The 15,976-nt window shown below is 53.2% G+C and overlaps 2 protein-coding genes across 2 annotated transcripts in view; both read left to right on the top strand.

Moving 5' to 3' along the window:
* The window catches only part of BRD4 (bromodomain containing 4), a 44,611-nt gene extending 34,186 nt beyond the window's left edge, over positions 1 to 10,425 (top strand). The window contains exons 16-22 of the mRNA XM_041478329.1: positions 939 to 1,194; positions 2,128 to 2,240; positions 4,107 to 4,272; positions 4,514 to 4,696; positions 7,119 to 7,246; positions 8,380 to 8,591; positions 10,224 to 10,425. Coding sequence (XP_041334263.1) covers positions 939 to 1,194; positions 2,128 to 2,240; positions 4,107 to 4,272; positions 4,514 to 4,696; positions 7,119 to 7,246; positions 8,380 to 8,591; positions 10,224 to 10,389 — 1,224 coding nt within the window. The 3' untranslated portion in view covers positions 10,390 to 10,425. The remainder of the gene's footprint in view (positions 1 to 938; positions 1,195 to 2,127; positions 2,241 to 4,106; positions 4,273 to 4,513; positions 4,697 to 7,118; positions 7,247 to 8,379; positions 8,592 to 10,223) is intronic.
* A 2,444-nt stretch (positions 10,426 to 12,869) lies between these two features.
* The window catches only part of LOC121359399 (epoxide hydrolase 3-like), an 11,061-nt gene continuing 7,954 nt past the window's right edge, over positions 12,870 to 15,976 (top strand). Inside the window, exons 1-2 of the mRNA XM_041478328.1 lie at positions 12,870 to 12,990; positions 15,651 to 15,913. Coding sequence (XP_041334262.1) covers positions 15,668 to 15,913 — 246 coding nt within the window. The 5' untranslated portion in view covers positions 12,870 to 12,990; positions 15,651 to 15,667. The remainder of the gene's footprint in view (positions 12,991 to 15,650; positions 15,914 to 15,976) is intronic.

Raw genomic sequence — 15,976 nt, 5'->3', positions numbered from 1 at the left:
GGAGGGTCTTGTGTCTTGGTGTCCATCGTGGTCTTGTGAGGATGTCCCAGTATTGTAGAGGAAGAGGATGGTGGTGGGTGGGGGAAAGGGAGCTTCTTCACTGTTGATGTTCACCATGGTTTTGTGGGCATGTCCCAGAAAGAAGAGGATGGTGATAGACTGGGGAAAAGGAGGTTCTCGGGTCTTGGTGTCCACCATGGTCTTGTTGGGATGTCCCAATATTGTAGAGGAAGAGGATGGTGATGGGTAGGGGAAAAGGGAGGTTCTTGGGTTATGGTGTCCATCATGGTCTTGGTGGGATGTGCCAACATCTCAGAGGAAGAGGATGGTGGTGGGTGGGGGAAAGGGAGGTTCTTCGCAGTTGATGTTCACCATGGTTTTGTGGGGATGTCCCAAAAAGAAGAGGATGGTTATAGACTGGGGAAAAGGAGTTCTTGGGTCTTGGTGTCCATCGTAGTCTTGTGGGGCTGTGCCAAGAGGAAGAGGATGGTGCTGGGTGTGGTTTTTTCATTCTTGATGTCCACCATGATCTTGTTGGGATGCCCCAACATTTCAGAGGAAGAGGATGGTGGTGGGTGGGGTTGGTTCCTTCTGGAAGATGATGGGGTGGGATTGGGAGGTGATTGACCATCCCCTGGAAGTTCTCCCAGTCTCACCACCCATTCCTTCCTGGGATATCCCAGAGGAAGAGGACAGTGTTGGGTGGGGCTGGGGGCTGAAGGACCATCCCTGGAAGTTCTCCTGGTCCCACCACCGTGTTCTTCCTGGGACATCTCAGAGGAAGGTGATGATACCAGGTGGGACTGGAGGGTGAAGGGTGGTCCAGGGAGGTTCTCCTGGTCTCACCACTGTTCCTTCCTGGGACATCCCAAAAGAAGCCAACGCTGGGTGGGATTGGGAAGTGAAGGACCATCCCTGGATGATCTCCTGATCTCCCTCGTGTCCTTCCTCCGCAGCTTTGCACAACGCTCTGCCTCAGCAGCCCTCGAGGCCCAGCAACCGGGCGGCGGCGCTGCCCCCAAAGCCGCCGCGGCCGCCCGTCGCACCTGGCGCAGCCGCCGGCGCCGCCGCAGCAGCAGCAGCAGGCGCAGCAGCCGCAAGCGGCGCAGCCGCAGCCGGCGCCGGCGAAAGCGCAGCAGGTCATCCAGCACCACCCGTCACCGCGGCACCACAAAGCCGACCCCTACGGCACCGGTGAGCGGCGGCGCCGGGGCCGGGACGGACAGACGGACACATGGAGGGATGGACGGTGGAGGGATGGATGGATAATGGATGGATGGATGGATGATGGATGGATGGATGATGGATGATGGATGGATGGATGATGGATGGATGGATGGATGGATGATGGATGGATGGATGGATGGAGGGTTGTGGGTGGATGGATGATGGATGGATGGATGGATGGACGGATGGATGGATAAGAACATCTTGGTGTCCCTCAAGAACATCTTGAGGTTTGAGGAAACCCCGACATTCCTCAGGGACATTTTGGGGTTCTTTTAGGCCATCCTGGTGTCCTTCGAGAACATCCTGATGTCCCTCAACTACATCTTGAGGTTCTTTGAGGAAACCATGATGTTCCTCAAGGACATTCTGGGGTTTTTTGAGGAACCCCTGACATCTCTCAAGAGCAGTTTTGGGTTCTTTGAGAAACCCCTACGTTCCTCAAGGACATTTTGGGTTTGTTTGAGGAAACCCTGAGATTCTTCAAGGACGATGTGCGTTCTTTGAGGAAACCCTGGTGTTCCTCAAGAACATTTTTGGGTTCTTTGAGGATACCCCGATGTTCCTCAAGAACATTTTTGGGTTCTTTGAGGAAACCCCGATGTTCCTCAAGGACATTTTTGGGTTCTTTGAGGAAACCCCGATGTTGCTCAAGGATATTTTGGGTTCTTTGAGGAAACCCTGATGATCCTGAAGGACATTTTGGGTTCTTTGAGGAAACCCCAACGTTCCTCAAGGATATTTTGGGTTCTTTGAGGAAACCCTGATGATCCTGAAGGACATTTTGGGTTCTTTGAGGAAACCCCAACGTTCCTCAAGAACATTTTGGGTTCTTGGGGGCCGTGCTGGGGTTTTCGGGGTCGGTGGCGACGCTGACTGACCGGTGCCCCCCTGTTGCAGGTCACCTGCGGGAAGCCCCCTCCCCCCTCATGATGCCTTCCCCACAGATGGCGCCGTTCCAGGGCCTCGTGCCTCAGTCGCCCCCTCAGCAAAACATCCAGCCAAAAAAACAGGTGAAACTGCGCGGTTTGGGGTTTGGGGTTTGGGTCAGGTGGAACGTGGGGTTTGAGATGTGGGGTCAGGTGAAAAACAGGGATTTTGGGATTTGGGGTCAGGTGAAAAACCAGGGTCAGATGGAAAAACGGGATTTCAGGGTTTTGGGATCAGGGAGGCAGAGGAAGGTCGGGGTCTCCAGGTGGGTCCTGGGCTGGGATCTGTCCCACGAGATGAGAGCCAGGCTCAGATCAGGATTGGGATTGGGATTTTGGGATGGATCCTGATCTCAGATTTCTGCAGGAATTGCGAGCGGTGTCAGGGTCAGGATTGGGATTTCGGATTGGGATTTCGGGGCCGATCCTGATCCCGGATTTCTGCAGGAATTGCAGTCAGGATTGGGATCTGGATTGGGGTTTGGTATCTGATCCTGATCCCAGATTTTCGTGGCAGGAATTGCAGTCAGGATTGGGGTCAGGATCGGGATTTTAGGATTGCTCCTGATCCCAGATTTCCATGCAGGAATTGCAGTCAGGATTGGGGTCAGGATCGGGATTTTAGGATGGCTCCTGATCCCAGATTTCCATGCAGGAATTGCAGTCAGGATTGGGGTCAGGATCAGGATTTTGGATCCAATCCTGATCCTGAATTTCTGTGGCAGGAATTGCAAGCAGTGTCAGGGTCAGGCTCGGGATTGGGGTCAGGATCGGGATTTTGGGGCTGATCCTGATCCTGAGTTTCCGTGGCAGGAATTGCAATCAGGATTGGGGTCAGGACTGGGTTCGCGATTGGTATTTTAGGATGGCTCCTGATCCCAGATTTCTGTGGCAGGAATTGTGGGCGGTGTCGGGATCAGGATTAGGGTCAGGATCAGGATTTTGGATCTGATCCTGATCCCAGATTTCCATGCAGGCATTGCGAGCAGTGTCGGGATCGGGATTAGGATTGGGGTTGGGATTTTAGGATGGCTCCTGATCCCAGATTTCCATGCAGGAACTGCGAGCGGTGTCAGAGTCGGATTTTGGTCAGGATTGGGATCAGGATTGGGGTCAGGATCGAGATTTTGGATCCGATCCTGATCCTGGGTTTCCATGGCAGGAATTGCAGTCGGGATTGGGATCGGGATCGGGATTTTGGATCTGATCCTGATCCCGGATTTCCATGGCAGGAATTGCAATCAGGATTGGGGTCAGGGTTTTGGATCCGATCCTGATCCCGGATTTCCATGCAGGAATTGCAAGCAGTGTCAGGATCAGGATTGGGGTCAGGATCGAGATTTTGGATCCGATCCTGATCTTGGATTTCCGTGCAGGAACTGCAGTCGGGATTGAGATCGGGATTTTGGATCTGATCCTGACCCCGGGTTTCTGTGGCAGGAATTGCAGTCGGGATTGGGATCGGGATCGGGATTTTGGATCTGATCCTGATCCCGGATTTCCATGGCAGGAATTGCAATCAGGATTGGGGTCAGGGTTTTGGATCCGATCCTGATCTTGGATTTCCGTGCAGGAACTGCAGTCGGGATTGAGATCGGGATTTTGGATCTGATCCTGACCCCGGGTTTCTGTGGCAGGAATTGCAGTCAGGATTGAGATCGGGATCGGGATTTTGGATCCGATCCTGACCCCAAGTTTCCGTGGCAGGAATTGGGATCGGGATTGGGATTTTTTATCTAATCCTGATACCGGGTTTCCATGGCAGGAATTGGGATTGGGATCGGGAGTTTGGATCTGATCCTGATCCTGGATTTCCGTGGCAGGAATTGCAGTCGGAATTGGGATCGGGATCGGGATTTTGGATCCGATCCTGACCCCGGCTTTCCGTGGCAGGAATTGGGATCGGGATCGGGATTTTGGATCCGATCCTGACCCCGGCTTTCCGTGCAGGAGCTGCGAGCGGCCTCGGTGGTGCAGTCGCAGCCGCTGGGGGGGGCCAAGGAGGAGAAGCTGCACTCGCCCGTGATCCGCACCGAGACCTTCAGCCCCCCCCTGCGCCAGGAGCCCCCCAAGGGCCACCCCGAGGGCATCAAAGCTGCCCCGCACCTCCCCCAGCGTGAGTGCGGGCACGGGGCACCCCAAAAAGCAACGGTTCTGGGGTCTGCCTGCCCAGAATTCCCGCTGGGGTCTGAAATCCCCAGAATTCCCAATTTTTGGGATCTGAAATCCTCAGAATTCCCAGGTTTTGGGACCTGAAATCACCAGAATTCCCAGGTTTTGGGATCTGAAATCCCCAGAATTCGCAATTTTTGGGATCTGAAATCACTAGAATTCACAATATTGGATCCGATCCTGACCCCGGCTTTCCGTGCAGGAGCTGCGAGCGGCCTCGGTGGTGCAGTCGCAGCCGCTGGGGGGGGCCAAGGAGGAGAAGCTGCACTCGCCCGTGATCCGCACCGAGACCTTCAGCCCCCCCCTGCGCCAGGAGCCCCCCAAGGGCCACCCCGAGGGCATCAAAGCTGCCCCGCACCTCCCCCAGCGTGAGTGCGGGCACGGGGCACCCCAAAAAGCAACGGTTCTGGGGTCTGCCTGCCCAGAATTCCCGCTGGGGTCTGAAATCCCCAGAATTCCCAATTTTTGGGATCTGAAATCCTCAGAATTCCCAGGTTTTGGGACCTGAAATCCCCAGAATTCACAATATTTGGGATCTGAAATCCCCTGAGTTGCCAATTTTTGGGATCTGAAAGCCCCAGAATTTCCAATTTTTGGGATCTGAAATCTCCAGCATTCCCAGTTTCTGGGATCTGAAATCCCCAGAATTCCCAATTTTTGGGATCTGAAATCACCAGAATTCCCAATTTTTGGGACCTGAAATCACCAGAATTCCCAGGTTTTGGGATCTGAAATCCCCAGAATTCGCAATTTTTGGGATCTGAAATCACTAGAATTCACAATATTTGGGACCTGAAATCCCCAGAATTCCCAATTTAGGGATCTGAAATCCACAGAATTCCCAATTTAGGGATCTGAAAGCCCCAGAATTCCCAATTTTTTGGGACCTGAAATCCACAGAATTCCCAATTTTTGGGATCTGAAATCCTCAGAATTCCCAGTTTTTGGGATCTGAAATCCCCAGAATTCCCTTTTTTGGGATTCAAAGTCCCCATCATTCCCAATTTTTGGGATCTGAAATCTCCAGAATTCCCAATTTTGGAGATCTGAAGTCTCCAGAATTCCCTATTTTGGGACCATGAATCTCCATAATTCCCAATTTTTGGGTTCCAAATCCCCAGAATTCCCAATTTTTGGGCTCAGCCCCGCTGATGCCGGGTTTTGGGCTTGCAGGGCCGGAGCTGAAGCCCCTGGAGGGGGGAGGACCCCGGCCCAGCCCAATGTGGGATCTGAGACCCCCAGAATCCCCAGTTTTGGGGTCGGAATATCCCAATTTTTGGGTTCCAAAACTCCATAATTCCCATTTTTGAGTACCAGATCTCCAGAATTCCCCAATTTTTGGGGTCCAAGATCCCCATCATTCCCAATTTTTGGGTTCAAAACCGCCATAATTCCCATTTTTGGGTTCCAAGTGCCCGTAATTCCCAATTTTGGGGTCAGAATTCCCGATTTTGTGACATAAGAAATCCCCAGAATTCCCAATTTAGGGATCTGAAATCCACAGAATTCCCAATTTAGGGATCTGAAATCCACAGAATTCCCAATTTAGGGATCTGAAAGCCCCAGAATTCCCAATTTTTTGGGACCTGAAATCCACAGAATTCCCAATTTTTGGGATCTGAAATCCTCAGAATTCCCAGTTTTTGGGATCTGAAATCCCCAGAATTCCCTTTTTTGGGATTCAAAGTCCCCATCATTCCCAATTTTTGGGATCTGAAATCTCCAGAATTCCCAATTTTGGAGATCTGAAGTCTCCAGAATTCCCTATTTTGGGACCATGAATCTCCATAATTCCCAATTTTTGGGTTCCAAATCCCCAGAATTCCCAATTTTTGGGCTCAGCCCCGCTGATGCCGGGTTTTGGGCTTGCAGGGCCGGAGCTGAAGCCCCTGGAGGGGGGAGGACCCCGGCCCAGCCCAATGTGGGATCTGAGACCCCCAGAATCCCCAGTTTTGGGGTCGGAATATCCCAATTTTTGGGTTCCAAAACTCCATAATTCCCATTTTTGAGTACCAGATCTCCAGAATTCCCCAATTTTTGGGGTCCAAGATCCCCATCATTCCCAATTTTTGGGTTCCAAACCGCCATAATTCCCATTTTTGGGTTCCAAGTGCCCATAATTCCCAGTTTTGGGGTCAGAATTCCCGATTTTGGGGCCATAAACTTCCATAATTCTGGAATTTTTAGCCAGAATTCCCAATTTTTTGGGTCCAAGATGCCCATCATTCCCAATTTTTGGGTTCCAGACCTCCGTAATTCCCATTTTTGGGTTCCAAGTTCCCGTAATTCCCAATTTTGGGGTCAGAATTCCCCATTTTGGGACCATGAATCTCCCTAATTCCCAATTTTTGGGTTCCAAATCCCCAGAATTCCCAATTTTTGGGCTCAGCCCCGCTGATCCCGGGTTTTGGGCTTGCAGGGCCGGAGCTGAAGCCCCTGGAGGGGGGAGGACCCCGGCCCAGCCCAATGTGGGATCTGAGACCCCCAGAATCCCCAATTTTGGGGACAGAATTCCCAATTTTTGGGTTCCAGATCTCCAGAATTCCCAATTTTTGGGGTCCAAGATCCCCATCATTCCCAATTTTTGGGGTCCAAGATCCCCATCATTCCCAATTTTTGGGTTCAAAACCGCCATAATTCCCATTTTTGGGTTCCAAGTGCCCGTAATTCCCAATTTTGGGGTCAGAATTCCCGATTTTGTGACCATAAACTTCCATAATTCCCAATTTTTTAGCCAGAATTCCCAAATTCTGGTCTCTGCCCCGCTGATGCCGGGTTTTGGGCTTGCAGGGCCGGAGCTGAAGCCCCTGGAGGGGGGAGGACCCCGGCCCGTGATCCGACCCCCGGAGCCGACCCCGCCCGCCCCGGACAAGGAGCGGCAGAAAGCGGAGCCCAAAACCCCCGTGGCCCCCAAAAAGGTAAAAGAAAATTCCAAATTTTGGGAAAAAATCCCCAAATTCCAGAGGGATCTTCCACGAGGGTCACCTTGGGCGCCTGGGGGTCGGGGTGGGGTTGGGATTTTGGGCGTTCCTGACCCAAAAATGGGAGTTGGGATCCAGGAAGGTCTGGAGAAGGTCCAGGGTTGGGTTTTGGAGAAGCTCCTGAGGTGCCACCAGGCTCAGGGGGGGTTTGGGGGTCCCAGGAGAAGTTCCAGAACTTTCCAGAGGTTCTTCCATGAGGTCCCACCAGGCTCAGGGAGGCTTTGGGGGTCCCAGGGAACCTGGAGAAGTTCCAGAACTGGTCTGGGAACTTCCAGAGGTTCTTCCGTGAGATCCCACCAGGATCAGGGATGGGTGTGATCCAGAGGGACCTGGAGAACTCCAGGGTTGGGTCTGGGAGAAGCCCCTGAGACCCCTCCAGGCTGAGGGACCTGGAGAATTCCAGGATTTGGTCTCACAGAAGCCCCTGAGATCCCACCAGGCTGAGGGACCTGGAGAACCCCCTGAGACCCCTCCAGGCTGAAGGATCTCCAGGGTTGGATCTGGGAGAAGCTCCTGAGATCCCACCAGGCTGAGGGACCTGCAGAACTCCAGGGTTGGGAGTTCCCACCCTGAGATCCCACCAGGCTGAGGGACCTGGAGAACCCCCTGAGACCCCTCCAGGCTGAAGGATCTCCAGGGTTGGATCTGGGAGAAGCTCCTGAGATCCCACCAGGCTGAGGGACCTGCAGAACTCCAGGGTTGGGAGTTCCCACCCTGAGATCCCACCAGGCTGGGGGAACTCCAGGGTTGGATCTGGGAGAGCCCCCTGAGATCCCTCCAGGCTGAGGGACCTGCAGAACTCCAGGGTTGGGAGTTCCCACCCTGAGATCCCACTGGGCTGAAGGAACTCCAGGGTTGGATCTGGGAGAACCCCATGAGATCCCACCAGGCTGAGGGATCTCCAGGGTTGGATCTGGGAGAAACCCCTGAGATCCCACCAGGCTGAGGGATCTCCAGGGTTGGCTCCAGTTCCTCAGGACAAAGCCATTGGAGGATCCCACGGGGGCCACCACGGCTCTGGTGCGTCCCAGACCCGGTGGTGACCCCGCGGTGGCCGCTGTCTCCGGCAGGACCTGAAGATCAAGAACATGGGCTCGTGGGCGTCGCTGGTGCAGAAGCACCCGGCGGCGCCGGCGGCGGCGGCCAAGTCCTCGAGCGACTCCTTCGAGCAGTTCAAGCGGGCGGCGCGCGAGAAGGAGGAGCGCGAGAAGGCGCTCAAGGCCCAGGCCGAGCAGGTGGAGCGCGAGAAGGAGCGGCTCAGGAGGGAGCAGGAGAGGATGAGGTGAGGCCACGGCCGCGGCCACCGGCAGGAGCTGCAGGAGCTCCACACACACCGCCAGGAGCAGCTCCAGGAACGCCACAAACACCACCAGGGACACCAGGAACACCACCAGGGACACCAGGAACACCACCAGGGACACCACAAACACCACCAGAGACACCACAAACACCACCAGGGACACCACAAACACCACCAGGGACACCACAAACACCACCAGGGACACCACAAACACCACCAGGGACACCACAAACACCAGCAGAGACACCATAAACACCACCAGGAGCAGCACCAGGAACACCACCAGATCCTCCACAAACACCACCAGAGACGCCACAAACACCACCAGGAACAGCACTAGGAGCACCAGAAACACCACCAGAGACACTACAAACACCACCAGGAACTCCACAAACACCACCAGAGACACCAGAAACACCGCCAGAGACACCACAAACACCACCAGGAACACCACAAACACCACCAGAGACACCAGAAACACCGCCAGAGACACCACAAACACCACCAGGAACACCACAAACACCACCTGAGACACCAGAAACATCACCAGAAACACCACCAGGAACACCACAAACACCACCAGGAATACCACAAACACCAGCAGGGACAGCACCAGGAACAGCACCAGAAACACCACCACAAACACCACCAGGAACACCACAAACACCAGCAGAGACACCATAAACACCACCAGGAGCAGCACCAGGAACACCACCAGATCCTCCACAAACACCACCAGGGACACCACAAACACCAGCAGGGACACCACAAACACCACCAGAGACACCAGAAACACCGCCAGAGACACCACAAACACCACCAGGAACACCACAAACACCACCTGAGACACCAGAAACATCACCAGAAACACCACCAGGAACACCACAAACACCACCAGGAATACCACAAACACCAGCAGGGACAGCACCAGGAACAGCACCAGAAACACCACCACAAACACCACCAGGAACACCACAAACACCATCAGGAACACCACAAACACCACCAGGGACACCAGAAACACCACTAGGAACACATCAGGAACACCACAAACACCAGCAGAGACACCAGGAACATCACTAGGAGCTCTTCAAACACCAGCAGAGACACCAGAAACACCACCAGGAACACCACTAGGAACTCCACAAACACCACCAGATCCTCCACAAACACCATCAGAGACACCAGGAACACCAGCAGAGACACCACAAACACCACCAGGAACACCACCAGGAACTCCACAAACACCACCAGAGACACCGGAAACACCACCAGGAACACCACCAGATCCTCCACAAACACCACCAGGAACTCCACACACAACATCTGGAACACCACAGACACCACCAGGAACACAAGAACCACCATCAACAACACCAGAAGCAACACCAGGAACACCAGGAACACCACAAACACCACGAGGACAACCACAAACACTCCGGCCAGTCCCTGACGCCATTCCCACATTTCCTGACTTGTGTCCAGTTCACGGTCACTCCTGGTCACTCAGTGCTCACTATAATCCCTCAGTGATCACTGATGGTCACTGTGGTTACTCAGCCATGGTCAGTGGTCACTGTGGTCACTCCTGGTCACACTGTGGTCGCTCCCCAGGTCCCGGGAGGACGAGGAGGCGCTGGAGCAGGCGCGGCGGGTGCACGAGGAGGTTCTAGAGCAGTGCAGGGTCCTGGTCACTTCAGTGGTCACTGTGGTCACTCAGTGGTCACTCAGTGGTCACTGTGGTCGCTCCCCAGGTCCCGGGAGGACGAGGAGGTTCTAGAGCAGTGCAGGGTCCTGGTCACTTCAGTGGTCACTGTGGTCACTCAGTGGTCACTCAGTGGTCACTGTGGTCGCTCCCCAGGTCCCGGGAGGACGAGGAGGTTCTAGATTTTTTTTCCCTAATTTTTTCCTGATTTTTTCCCGATTTTTCCCAAATATTTTCTGATCTTTCTTCAAAATTTTCCTGATTTTTTTTCATTTTTCCCTAATTTTTTCCTACTTTTTTCATTTTTCCTACTTTTTCATTTTTTCCTACTTTTCTAAACTTTTCTCTGATTTTTTCCCATTTTTCCTGATTTATTTCCAATTTTTTCCAGATTTTTTCCTGTTTTTTTCAATTTTTAAATTATTTTTTCTATTTTTTCCTGATTTCATGTCTAATTTTCCCCATTTTTGCCTGATTTTTAAAAATTTTTCCTTTTTTTAAATTTTTTCTGAGTGGTTTTTCTAAATTCCCCTAATTTCTTTTACTTTTCCTAAATTCTTCCATATTTTTTTCCTTTTTTTCTCTGATTTTTTTTCAATTTTTCCCTGATTTTTTAATTTTCTTTCCTTTTTTTCCCTTTTTTCCCTTTTTTTTCCTTTTTCCCTCTTCCATCCCCTTCCCTTTTTTAATCTTTTATTCCCCCCTTTAATTTCATTTTTATTTTCCTTTTAAATTCCATTTTCAGTCTTTTCCCTTTTTTAATTTGAATTTCTCTTTCAAAATCCCCTTTTTCCCCCTTTTTTCCTCATTTTTCCTCCCTTTTTTTCCTCATTTTTTCCCCCATTTTTTATAAATTCTTAATTTTTTAATTTTCCCTTTCCCCTCCCTCCCCTCCCCCTTTTCCCCCAAAATCGCCGCCACGCCCGGAATTTTTTTTTAAACAAAAAATTCCCATTTTCCCCCCATTTTTCCCCCTTTTAATTCACTTTTTTTTTAATATTCCATCGCTCCCTTTTTGCCCAAAATCCCGGGAATTCTCCCCGTTTCCCCCTCCCCTCCCCCCCCGGGGTTGGATTAATTATTAATAATTAATTAATTTTATTTGGGTTGGGTTTTTTCCCCCCGGAATTCCCGCGCCGGGGTTTCGCCGATCGTGGAATAAAAAACGCTGCGAGTTTGGTTTTGTATAAAAAACACCAAAAAAAAAAAAAAAAAACAAAAAAAAAACAAAACAAAAAATGGAATTTTCGGGTTTTTCCACCCCCGGTTTGATCCCCAAAAATTTAAAGGGAGGGGGAGGGGGAAAAATGGGGGGAAAGGAGGAAAAATGGGAATTAAAATTCAAAATATTTTCGGTAAAATGGGAATTTAAGGTGGGGAAATTGACAGAAATTGGTAATTTAAGGTCAAATTTTGGAGATTTGAGTGGAAATTGAGGATTTAAAATCCAAATTTTGGAGATTTGAGTGGAAATTGAGGATTTAAAATCCAAATTTTGGAGATTTGAGTGGAAATTGAGGATTTAAAATCCAAATTTTGGAGATTTGAGTGGAAATTGACAGAATTAGGGGATTTAAAATGCAAATTTTTTTCAATATTTAGGTGGAAATTGACAGAAATTAGAATTTTTTAATCCAGTTTTTTAAGATTAAAGTTGAAATTGAGAGAAAACGGGAATTTTAAATCTAAATTTTGAAGGTTTAAGCGGAAATTGGAATTATTCAATTCAATTTTTGAAAATTTAAGTTAAAATTGACAGAAATTGGGAATTTAAAATCCAGATTTTGAAGATTTAACTGTAAATCGACACAAATTAGAATTTTTAAACTCAAATTTTGGAGATTTAAGTGGAAATTGGCAGAAATTTTTTTAAAAGTTGACGTTTTGACGTTTTAAAATCGAAATTTAAATTAATTTTTTTTTTTTTTGTCAGTTTTAAAAAGCCGAAATTCGACCTGAAATGGTCAAAAAATGAAATTTTAAAAGGTGAAGTTTGGGAATTTTGAGGTCAAAATTGACAGAAATTGAGATTTTGATTTAAATTGAATTTTTTTCAGTTGGATTTTTAGATTTTTTTTAAGGTTTAAATTTGTAGAAAGGGGGAAAGGAAAGGGGAAAGAATGGGGGAAAATTGGGGGGAAGTAGAAAAATTAGGCAAAAAAAAAAGGGTTAAAATAGCCAAAAATTTAAAAAAAAAAAAAAAAGGAGGGAAAATGGAAAAGGGGAAAGAAAATGAGGGGGAAAGGTGAAAAAATAGGGAAAAAAAAGGTCAAAAATTAAAAATAAATAAAACTTTGGAGGACAAAAGGGCCCCAAAGGACGCGAAAGCGACAAAAAAGGGGAAAACTAAAAAGGAACAAAGGCGGAAAAGCCAAAAAACGCCGCAAAAAGTTGAAAAAATGGAGAAAAAACCCCAAAATTTAAAAAAATGTCCCGAAGCCACGCCCCCATGGGATTGCAGGCCACGCCCCTCGGGATTCCAGGCCACGCCTCTCGCTTTTCATTGGCTGTTTTCGGAAGGTTCCTCCTCTTTTCTCCCGCCGTCCAATCAGCGCCGGGGGGCGGGGCCGGCGCGGATCGAGGCGGAAGCGGCGCTGGGGGGGGGGAGGGGGCGGCGACAGCGCCGCGATCGCGACAGCGGCGACAGAAACGCAGAGACCCCCGGGGCCGCGACAGGTCGGTGATGGCAGCCCCGCCGTGTCGCGATAGAGGAGGCGGGGACGGCCCCGCGCGCGGAGGGGACGGCGGCATGTCGCGATAGAGGCGGGGCGGGGGCGGGGCTGGCGGGGAGGGGGGGACGCGCGGCGGCGGTGTCGCGACAGAGGAGGGGCTGGGAGAGCCCCGCGCGGGGACAAGGACGGCCCAATGTCGCGACAGCGCCGGAGGGGGAGGGGGACAGCGACGGGGACAGCCCGGGGTCGTGACATTTGATGGTGACAAGGACAAGGTGACAGGAGCGCCCCCTTGGGGACAGGGACAGCCCAGGGACACCCCCGTGTCGTGACAGCTCGTGACAAGGACACCGTGACAGGGACACCGCTGGGGACGGGGACAGGGACAGCCCAGTGTCGTGACAACCCCTGGTGACAGGAACACCCCCTTGGGGACAGGGACACCTCGGGGACAGGGACACGCCAGTGTCAGGGACAGCCCCATGTCGTGACACGTCGTGACAAGGACACCGTGACAGGGGCACTCTGGTGACAGGGACATATATGGGACACCCCGGTGTTGTGGCGTCTCGTGACAGGGACACCCCTGGGGTCACCCCCTGGTGTGGCACCTCCGGGCTGTGGCGGTGCCACCCTGGGGGCCTGGTGACAGGGACATATATGGGACACCCTGGGGTCACCCCCTGGTGTGGCACCTCCGGGCTGTGGCGGTGCCACCCTGCAGGTGGTGACACCCTGGGGACAGTGACACCCAGACAATGGTGACACCCTGGGGACAGTGACACCCTGGGGACAGTGACACCCGGACAATGGTGACACCCAGGGGACAGTGACACCCTGGGGACAATGACACCCGGACAATGGTGACACCCTGAGGATGGTGACACCCTGGGGATGGTGGCACTCAGGGGGTGGTGACACCAGGGATGGTGGCACCCTGGGGGCAGTGACACCCGGACAATGGTGACACCCTGGGGGCAGTGACACCCTGGGGACAGTGACACCCAGAAGGTGACACGCAGGGGACGGTGACACTCGGGACAGTGCCACCCAGACAAAAGTGACACTCGGGGGGTGGTGGCACCCTGGGGACGGTGGCACCCAGACAAAGGTGACATCCAAGGGATGGTGATGCTCAGGGGATGGTGGCACCGTGACAGTGCCACCCTGGGGACGGTGACACCCAGACCATGGTGACACCCGGGGGACGGTGACATCCAAGGAATGGGGACACCCAGACAGTGGTGAACCCTGGGAGTGGTGACAACCCTGACGTCGCCACCCAGATGTTGTCACCCTGGGGACGGGGACACCCAGACGATGGTGACACCCAGGGGACAGTGACAGGGGACAGTGACACTCAGGAGATGGTGACACCAGACAGTGGTGACACTTGGGATGGTGACATCCAGGGGATGATGACACCCAGGGGACAGTGACACCCAGGGGATGGTGACACCCAGACAATGGTGACACCCAGACAATGGTGACACCCAGGAGATGGTGACATCCAGGGGATGGTGACACCCAGGGGACGGTGACACCCGGACCATGGTGACACTCAGGAGATAGTGACACTCGGGACTGTGACACCCAGGGGACGGTGACATCCAAGAAACGGGAACACCCAGACAGTGGTGACATTCTGGGGGTGGTGACACCCCTGACAGTGCCACCCTGGGGGTGGTGACATCCTGGGAATGGTGACACCCAGGGGACGGTGACAGTCAGGGGACAGTGACACCCCGGGGACGGTGACAGTCAGGGGACGGTGGCACCCAGACAATGGTGACACTCAGGAGATGGTGACACTCGGGATGGGGACACTCAGGGGACAGTGACACCCAGGGGACGGTGACATCCAAGGAACGGGGACATTCTGGGGGTGGTGACACCTCTGACAGTGCCACCCTGGGGGTGGTGACATCCAAGGAATGGGGACACCCAGACAGTGGTGACATCCTGGGGGTGGTGACATCCTTGGGATGGTGACATCTGGGCGGTGCCACCCGGGAATTAGGACAGGTGGTGACACAACAGGTGTTGGCACATCCCGGGAACGGCACCGCGGAGGCCGTGGGGACAAGGTGGGGACAGTGGGGACACTCTGGGGGCTTTGGGGACAATGGGGAACAGTGGGGACACTGTGGGGCTGTGGGGACAATGGGGACAAGGTGGGGACACTGTGGGGACAATGGGGACACCGAGGGGACTTTGGGGACAAGGTGGGGACAATGGGGGACACTGCAGGGACTGTGAGGACAATGGGGACAAGGTGGGGACACTGAGGGGCCTTTGGGGACAGTGGGGACAATGTGGAGGCCGTGGAGACAAGGTGGGGACAGTGGGGGCAAGATGGGGACAACGGGGACAATGGGGACACTCTGGGGGCTGTGGGGACAATGGGGACACTGCAGGGGCCGTGGGGACACCCTGAGGACAGAGCCACCCTGGGTTTGGGACACCATGGGGACATGGGACATTGGTGACGAGGCCACCCTGTGGTAGGGGACACCTTGGGGATGGGACACCCAGGTGTCCCTGCAGTGTCCTCCCAGCTGTCCCCGCTGTCCCCATCTGTCCCTGTCCCCCCAGGTGTCCCCGCTGTCCCCATGTCCCTTTGTCCCCAGGTGTCCCACTGTCCCCATGTCCCTGTCCCCCCAGGTGTCCCCGCTGTCCCCATGCCGCGCCGCCTGCTGTCGCTGCTGCTGGCCCCCACGCGTTTGCTGCTGGCGCTGCGGGGGCTGCTGGCCCGCGGTGGCCTCGCGGTGGCCGCGGTGGCCTCGGGGGTGGCCTTCGGCCTCTGGGGGGTGGCGCTGCTGCTGCGCCGCGGGCCCCGCGCGACATTCGGGTGGCAGCGCAGGGACACGGCCCCGCCCGGGCTGAACGACGGCACCTTCGGGGAGCACCGGCACCTGCGGCTGCGGGTCAGGGCGCCGGGGGGATTTGGGGGGGATTTGGGGGATTTGGGGCATTTTAGGGGGATTTTG

The sequence above is a fragment of the Pyrgilauda ruficollis genome, unplaced genomic scaffold (assembly GCF_017590135.1).
Source record: "Pyrgilauda ruficollis isolate IOZ18807 unplaced genomic scaffold, ASM1759013v1 scaffold441, whole genome shotgun sequence".
NCBI classification, from domain to species: domain Eukaryota; kingdom Metazoa; phylum Chordata; class Aves; order Passeriformes; family Passeridae; genus Pyrgilauda; species Pyrgilauda ruficollis.
Note: the sequence above shows the minus strand (reverse complement) of the source record. Positions and strands in the feature narration are given on the sequence as shown.